The 8873-nt window shown below is 47.0% G+C and overlaps 1 protein-coding gene and 1 pseudogene across 1 annotated transcript; one reads left to right on the top strand and one right to left on the bottom strand.

Moving 5' to 3' along the window:
- Positions 1–3852: 3852 nt before the first annotated feature.
- Positions 3853–7420, bottom strand: LOC125947279 (uncharacterized). Its single transcript, XM_049671698.1, has 3 exons — positions 7234–7420; positions 5244–5446; positions 3853–4157 (listed from the first exon to the last, which is right to left on the bottom strand). Exons 1-3 carry the CDS (start codon positions 7378–7380, stop codon positions 3995–3997), a joined length of 513 nt encoding a protein of 170 aa, XP_049527655.1. The 5' UTR covers positions 7381–7420; the 3' UTR covers positions 3853–3994.
- Positions 6152–6308, top strand: LOC119459787 (U2 spliceosomal RNA; annotated as a pseudogene).
- Positions 7421–8873: the final 1453 nt, after the last annotated feature.

An 8873-nucleotide genomic window follows, 5' to 3' on the forward strand; every position in this document is an offset into this window, starting at 1 on the left:
TTAATTTCTTGATGTTACTCATCAAGAAATTTCTTTGCAACTCCGATCCGCGTTTCTTGGTTAGACTTAAATGTTCAAAGTTTGCAATCTTTGGGAGTCTCGACACTTGGGCCCAACAGCAAGGTTGGCGATGCCATCCAGGATTTTATTGCAGGGTCAATGAGATTTCGACGACAAAATCTCAACTTAAGGTTGTTGTTTTTTTTTCTCTCTTTACAAATCAATTTCAATTGGCTGACATGTTGTTCTCAATTATTCTTAATTTTAATAAAATCATTAACGACAATCAATCTATTAATTCTCATCTACCTATTCACGAATTTTGCTTACACTCTTTTACATTTTGTTTTGTTATTCTTAGAAGAGTCGGTTAATGTTATTCTTGAATTGAACTCCCCGGTTCTTGGCCAATCCCCCCGAGCGGGTATGTACCGCTAACATTCATGTTCTACGTCTACATCTACATTCACTAACTGTGCTCAATGCGCAACTAATATTCTCGTTTTGTGTTTCTTTCTTTCCTTTCCACAAAAGTGTGCTTCACTTATTTTTTTGTACTTGTCTAAATAATGCATGAGCCCATGACTAGCAGTAATGCTAAGGGCTCTGATGAAACTGTTCAACTCTGCTCTACATATCTTTCGACTGAAGGAATCATTCATTCATTCATTCATTCATTCATTCATTCAACTGAGGGAACCAGGCAATGGATCCAATGCAAGGGCTTCGAGCCCGTCATGCGAGGAATCCATTACTGCTTCTATAGGGATGCAAGAAGTTAACGCTCCCCACTTCCGCGGCATACAGAATTCCAGCCAACTTCATTAAAAAACCAAAAAATGAACTGCCGAACAGCGCAACGTGGCGCAACTGTCAGCCCCTTAACATGTGCCTGTGATTGCCGTGACTGTTGGCGGGCGAACGTGTGCGTGTACGGCCGCGTCTCTTTAAGGCACCGGCTAAAGTAAAGGTGTGACAGTTGAGCTCTTCGGCATTTAAGTTTCTCATTCTTATGGGTGATATTGAGCGAAATTCATCACATTGAAAAACTTGCACAATAATTTTTTTTTTTCATTTTTAGAAACGGTTACGAACGCCTCGGATGGATGGAAGGATGGATGGACGGACGGACGGACGGACGGACGGACGGACGGACGGACGGACGGACGGACGACCTGCTCGTCCGGGTCCGAGCTGAGCAGTGGGGCCTCCCATTACTGCTTCGTGGTAATTTACAAGCCCTGTGGACTACTGAAGATACCTCGACAGCCCCATAGTATGCGAAAAAGGTCGACCTGGGGTGCTCCTCGGATGAGGGGCTTGAAGTCTTGTATTGGGAGCGATCGTCTGACTCTCTTGCAAAAACGCCCGTGTACCGTGCATTGTGGGTGCGTTCATGAACACCAGGTGGTCAAAATTAATCCGTAGTCCCTCAATACAGAGTGTCTCATAATGAAATCGTGTTTTTTGGACGTAAGACCCCAGAATTTAATTTTTTTAATATCAAAAAGCTGCTTTTTTTTTTTGCTGACAGAAGCTTTGTCAAAGTGCTGTTTGCAATATTAAAAGCGTATTTTATAGCAGCGTACAGAATACCAATTTTCTTCTTTTTCATGCATGTTGCAGAGTTTATCAAACAAGTGTTTCTTTTCTAAATAAATTGCAATAAAAAATTTGTATAAAATAAAATATAAGAATTGAAAGAAAATACGGATAAAGTTCTCATCTAGTCATAAATCTATTTCGGATCGTAAAAATTACGGCTATCAAAATATATTTTCATAGAAGGATTGTAAAGCGGGCGAGTTGGAACCTATACTTTATTGGGTAGCGCACATACACACGAAACACAAGAAAGAATACAGGACAAGCGCTGGTCTAACAACTGAAAGTTTTATTGCGATAGCAATTATATGGACACTCCAAAGCAGATTTCTGCCGTCGGCGTCGCCGTCGCCGTTGCCATCGCCGTCGCCGTGAGGTTCCGTATGACGTCAATGGAGATGAAATCGTCGCCGCGCGCCGCCGAACGCTGTATGTGCGAGTGAAAGGGCGCGAGGGACGCGCCCTTTCACGGGGAGGGGAACCTACGGCGGAGAACAAACGCGCGGTTTGCCTCCATTAAGGGCTGCAGAAGTAGGCGTCTCTTTCCTCCTTTACAATCACCATATGTGTAGAGCAAACGTGCCTTATTCCGACGCGCGAAAGGGCGCGGGGGGGGGGGGGAGGAGGAGGGGGAGGGAAGGGAGGCGACGTTTAGCTGCAGAACCAAGTGCCTATTTATATCAGAGGCTCCGGCAACAGTCACCAACGCCGCACGCGTTTCGTGCGAACGCGGGCAAAACGCCGACGGCGTCGGCAACAGTTGTGCGTGTTGCCGGTGCTGCTGCATGTCCAAGTTTATACAGCCGATAAAGCTACTATCATTACTCCGTATAGATCTCTACAAATTTGCTATCGCAATTTATGCTTCGCCTTTCAGGTGAAACTGCGACAACTTTTTTATTTCATACACAAAGAAAGTATGAAAGCAGTGCTGTATTTCCTTCGCTGCCGATAATATAACACTGCCTGTAAGTGACACATCCGAAAGGATGTTACCGATTAACCGCCATGGCCGTTAGTGGCACTGGCTAACAAGCCCAAGGCTAATCGTGTACATATACAGAAATATGCAAGAAAGTGCACGGGGAAGATCTACACGTCACGTGGAAGATGTCGGTTTGGCTCTCATGTGCGGAACGTTAACCTTGGTTCATTTTTACTTCGCTTTACTTTATTATTTCTACATTTAATTTCAACATGAATATTTTCAACGTACTTTTTCTGGTTTATTGCCTGTTTCTACTATATGGTTTTGACTTAAAAAAGATTTACCTTCTCATGCTCGCGTTGTTTACTCGTGCTGTTGGTGCTCAAGCATAATAACCAAGGATCTAAATCTACATCTACATATAATAGTTAAGTGGAAGGGTGTAGCATCGACAACGAAAATGCGCGAGTACATTAAACTTATTACGAATACGTCTCGTTCCAAAGGAAGACTAGTTGCTAATGCGTGGTTATGCAAGCTGCAAAGCAGCAATATTTGAGGATGGAGGTTTAGCGGACTCATGATCGAAGGACGAGACAGCGTGAGATATTTTTGTCATCCGCCCGTGCCCGAATGTTCAACGCTTGTGCTCGTCGATCTCAACCAACGAAATGCTCATGAGATGCGTTGGGGTAGAAATAATGGTTACTCCAAATCTGGTCTTCACACGCGAAAAGTCAGTCACCTGTGTCATGAATATCCAAGTTTAGCTGCTCTCGAGTAATAATGTTTTGAAATGTATAATGTAAACATACTGTCAATTTAAAACCTCGATATGTAAGAATTTGTTCACTATTTCTTCGACAAAATTGTGCCGGCCAAAGTGCATGAACAACCTGTACAAGTCGCATTTGCGTATAGACAGCTTAACCTGATAGCTTGTTCTTGAAGACTCTGAATGTTGTCTTTGTGTCGCCAATAAACAATGTTGGAAGTCAGCGCCACGCGTGTATTTAATTCTATCTTCCCGTCTTCTGCGTTGTGCTCGTTTCGCTGGGCTCAAGTACCGCCTTCTAAGCATCTCGGGTCTGATGACACGAATCTCACGAGGCGCAACCGGAACAGGTGTCTAGAAACAGGCGTAGCAAAAAGGCCGGACATTCGAGACAAATTCTCTTGGCCATCAAGTATACAGTAGCTACAAGAGCAAACAATTACCGGTAAAAGAAGGACATTGAAAGCAGCAGAAAAATAAATATTTATATACATATCTGCGCACTATACGCAGCGCTATTCAGAATTGCTCGCAGATTCCCAGCGCGATTCTGCGAGCTATTTAAGTCCGGCGGCGCTGCCGGCAGCTGGCGGTGTTGCTGGGCCGACCAAGGATGCCGACGAATGCTGCCAGCCAGACCAGCGATAGCGGCATGGCCACTGTCTCGTTAGAAACGGTGCTGCTCCTCAATGGCAATGTCCATTAAGCAGCCCCATTTCGGGCCGAACGCCGCGGCCATGGAGTGCCATGCCCGGACTGCGGGACCAGCGGAAGACCCGCGCCAGTTCTGCGATGCCGTGTTCCAAGCCTCCCACGGTGCTGAGAACGGGGCGCATCGGTTCGTGGTGGCTGCAAAGTGAGAGTCATTTTTGAGCTCGCTCTCCCTTTTTTTTCTTGTCGCACTGACCGCTTACGCGTGCTTGCGTACGCACTGCAGTTTTCACATCTGCAGTGCTTCAGCTTACGAGTACAGTATCAGGGTGCCGCTCCTTCTTAAAGATATTAATGACATCTTGATGAGGGCTAGTTGGTTCATGTTAACGTAGAGCACGACATCTTTTACGGGCGCACTGGAATTGCGCAGGTCGAAACGGCCGGCGGCTCCTTCGATGTCATCCATATTCGCTGCCCGCCACGGTTATACGAAGTAACGAAATCGACATTAACGAGTCGGACAGGAACGTGCAGCTTCGTGTCGGGGAACTCGACGCGACCGAGTCGATTCAGAAGACGATCTAATTCGGACCGGTTCATTCCAATTTTGTGAGGTTAGTGAACCATTACGCGTAGGGGCAGGCCGTGCGATAGGGAGGATCTTAGCCTGTAAGAGTTAATCAGTCGATGCTACGTACTATTTTCGAGGTGGTTACCGGATGACCACCCACCGTCTATTCTCGAACACGATTACCCGCAATTTTGTCAGCTGGTGGACTCACCAACTGCTCATTGGCCGGCACGGCCCGCCGCCTGCTCACCTCGGTTTGATACGTTTGCACAAACGGGAGACAAAACCTCTGCCCGGCAATCAAACTTGACCCGACTTTGTCGAGTTCATGTATGAGTAGTGTTTATAAAATTCGCGGTATCGATACAACAAATTTAGAACAGGCATACACGATGGGCATCAAAATCACCGCCCGTCACTATAGTTTAGCTGACTTTAAAAATTGCGTTATATAATCTACAGAATAACACCTCTGGCGCATAAAACAAAGTGACGCCCGTCATCGGTAAAGTTGGTTGAAACAAGAGTATTGATCCGGGCTTTCTGCATTTCAAGGAACACAATGCCAATGTGATTCATGCATGCCGACCGTCGCCGTACATCAACATCTTAAATGAAATTTATCGTGCGAAGAGAATGCCGACGCAACCCCCGTCGAATGTGCTCGTGTATATAGAAGCGCGGATGACGCTATAGGAGGGCGCACTCACGTGACGGTACACTGTGCGAAGCACACGAGCGGCAGGAACTTGGTGAGGTAGGCCTTCCTATCAGCGTCGTCGGTGGATGCCCGCTTCAGGATGGTGCAGAACGTGTCCTCTAAGTCGTTGGCCGTGATCATCCTGTAGGCTTCTACGATAGTGCGCAACGCCTCTGGCGTCAGAGCCGGGAATTGGGAGTGGTTCTTCCACACCTGCGCCACGTAAAGAAGCCCTCCACCGCTGTTTAAAAAAATTCCGCTCGTTTACATTACAAACAAGCGTAGCATTAGCAGCAACATAAAGTTGCATACAGAACATACGAGAGGGAACTTGCGCGGGAATCGCTCTGCAAATGTGGGAATGATGGCTAGTCCATCAAACTGTGGCTCGTAGTGAGCTGCGCCACGAATGCACTGGCAATGTGCCGCACTTCGATGGACCTCTTTCACGCTTACTTGGGAGTCTGTGTATGTGCCGCTAGGCATAGACCGCTCATCAATGAATAAAAAAAAAGTCAGTGCCATTCCATTCTGTGAAGCTGGATGACCAGCGAAGCTGTGTCTGTGGTGATTGACCGTTGCTCCAGTGAAACGTTCCAAGTTGGCGGGATCGGGGCCAGATCGCATTTCCTTTCGCCTCGCGGTCCTGGTGGGCAGCACGGCTTCTGTGGCCCGCTCATCGGCGGTGGTCTCCTTCCGCCGCCGCCGCGTCCATTCCCTTTTCTGTCCACGCGCTCATTCTTGGTACGCACGTCGTGTTCAGACCGCACAAAACACGGCCTACCCATTTGAGACGGAGCAGAACTGAGGAAAGAAGCCTATATATAGAGCATGACGTCAGGAGACAGAAGACTTAGATTGGTAGGAACTAGCTTGAATACGCGGGATGGCGTACACGTATATGGTGCGAACGTGGACATTGCCGACGCGGGTCGAAGTGTAGTATCTGTTCTTATCAGCTTAATATCCGATATGGGTTTTATTTGCAAGTTGGCGGAGTGCTTGGAGCATGCTTCACCTCAACCGCGGATCGGCCCGGTATTGCACTATCCTCGGGATTTTTGGTCTACGGACTTTGATCCGCTGGAAACTGTAGTTACATACAGCTTCGCTGTAAATAAAAATGCGCGCCGGCTATCATACCCAGGAACAATTTATATAGGGACTGACAACTGACCCTCACCAAAGTAAGCACTCCAACGGACTAATTCTATGGGAAATAGGATCCCGACTTTCGTTACATCATTTAAAACCACATCTAAACCCAACTCCCTTCTCCTAGTGAATTACTAAGCCCACATCTACCATAGATCAACTGTACGTGGCCATATACATCGAAATGACAATGATCCGAGTGTCTCGACTTGAGGGCAAAGGACCGGGTATAGTGTATGGCTCCTCCAGGCCATACACTATGCCCAGGCCATACACTAGCAAAGAGGCACTAGCGTGCCTCTTTGCTGCGAAAATCAAGGCAAGCTCGAAAATTCAAGCTGCCATCATTGCGGCTCGCTACCACCATGGAGAAGGGAAAAAGTTAGGAAGGAGCATCGCGCAGCACGATTGAAGCCAAGCGTGTCGGCCCAACACGTGATAGTCACGTCTGAACGGGCGGGAAATTTTAGGGCTCGCGCTCTGCATGCAGCGCTGCGGCAGAGCTCTCGAACAAGTGCGCACTGATTAAAAGGCCACCGGACACCAAACATCTCGCCAAATCTCGATTCTTGCTCCGTGATCTCGGCCCAACAGGTCACATGTTGGGCCGACACTGAGCAAAGGCAAAGACGCAAAGGGCTGGCGTCCCGGAGCGTTCGCTTGGCAAGGCTGGCTGCGTGACGTCATGCTCTCTCCTAACTTTTTCCTTCCTCCATGGTTACCACCCCCATCGCCACCTAACTCGCGACCTCTACCCATGGCCTATATAATGCTGACCGATAATAAGGAGCATGATAGACGTCTTGCACACCAACGGCAACGCTCTTCCACTACCCGCGACTAACCTTGAGCTTCTCGGCGAATTCGAGCCCCTTGACTTTGTGCAGGCCAGTGCTTTCGGGCACCGGAGTGTGGTAGGCGGAGTCGACGAGCAGCTCGACCACCCGGATGCGCCGGCTCCACTCAGTCTTTTCCTTCTGCTCGGGAATCATACCTTCCGTGGCAAGAGTGAAGAGCGCGTATACGAGCCTCAGTACCTGCGCATAGGAAAGGACCGACAACGACAACAGTCATAGCGAGTTCTGGAAAATCGCTTATCCGCAGAAGCGGTTTACGGTGGGGTCTCTCGCGGACTTCTATTGTGAAGATGGAACAGAAACGCTTAAATAATGTAAAATAAAAGATTGACATAAAGGCGTATACGTCACTTGCCTTCTGCAGAATCTCAAGAGTGCACCGTAGAAGCAAGACAGGCGCTTGTTCGATCGCGCGTGCCAGCCGGACCCTGGCTCGCGCTCTTCGTGCACTCCGTCGGCGTCGTCGTCTTCTTTAGTCCACCGAAAATCGCGCAACTGCATGTGCTACGGCTACGTGCTAACTATCTGAACCGGCCGTAGGTTTCTTACTGCTTAATAGGGGGGCTAAAATTGTGATTTGCTCCAGAAAAACACATTTCCTCAATTTGTTTGTTTTGCATTCCTAGACGCATAATGAAGCTCACCAACAAGTTTCGTTGCAGTCTGTGCCGTAGAAATGGAGAAAATGAATTATAATCTCGTGACGGTCTCTAACTGCCTTAAAGCTGAAAAAAAAAAACGAAAATGACTTTGAAGCCGTTATCGCTGAGTAGGTTAGAATTGAAAGGAGAGTCCAACCTATGGAACATGGCACTTTCTTTATTTTTTGTCATACAATGAAGATGATATGTTCTGAAATCTTCAGACTCATTTTTCAAAGTTCACACTTTAGGGCCTGAACACAACCTTTAGAAAAACTACAATTTCCAAACTGCTTCGCGAAAACCTGCTTTCAAAGTAGTTTCTGGGCTGAAATTTTGTCACGAGCAAAATGTGGTAGTTTTTATATTTCAAAATTTTTATTAACGCCAGAAATTATTACATATCTGGCATATAATGACAATGAAAGAAATTCACCTTAGCCTCAAAGTGGTGACATTTATACACAAACGTAATGAAAAAGATGCGACTGGCCTCCTCCTTCACTATAACTCCCCCCCTTTTCAAGGTATCTAACAAGAACTGTCAGTGTGTCTTCATTATTTCCGAAATGATAGTCTTCTTAAGGTAAACCCAGGAATGACGTACGCGCGTTGCTTACGTTACATATTAAAGCATACATAAGCGGACCATTTCCGCCTTGTAACTTTATTGAGAACAAGGCTGCCGTGCGGTAGCCGAAACGTCTTATTTTTTAAACTTTCATGATCTGTGTAAGTTTCTATTGTTGTCGTATACGACGTAAGTTCAATTCTGCCCAGCACCAACGAAATAATAAAGGATAGCTTTGGCACTGAAGAGCTGCACACCCGAGTTGCCGCCCGAAAGGTTAATGGAAATGTGCCACATACCCAGTTACACATACCCAGAGACCCAAGTTGGCATGAAAAAGGTTCATTGCAGAGTGGAAGACACCCAGTGGCGTACACCATGCCGCTCAGTTGGTGTGAAAGAGGCTCATTGAACAG

The sequence above is a fragment of the Dermacentor silvarum genome, chromosome 7 (assembly GCF_013339745.2).
Source record: "Dermacentor silvarum isolate Dsil-2018 chromosome 7, BIME_Dsil_1.4, whole genome shotgun sequence".
NCBI lineage: Eukaryota > Metazoa > Arthropoda > Arachnida > Ixodida > Ixodidae > Dermacentor > Dermacentor silvarum.

Coding starts and splice junctions, on each gene's coding strand:
- LOC125947279 (XM_049671698.1), bottom strand. CDS start 7,380: ATGATTCCCGAGCAGAAGGAAAAGACTGAGTGGAGCCGGCGCATCCGG. Junction 5,447..7,233: donor AATTCGCCGAGAAGCTCAAG/GTTAGTCGCGGG, acceptor TACGTGGCGCAG/GTGTGGAAGAACCACTCCCA. Junction 4,158..5,243: donor TTCGCACAGTGTACCGTCAC/GTGAGTGCGCCC, acceptor CTCACTTTGCAG/CCACCACGAACCGATGCGCC.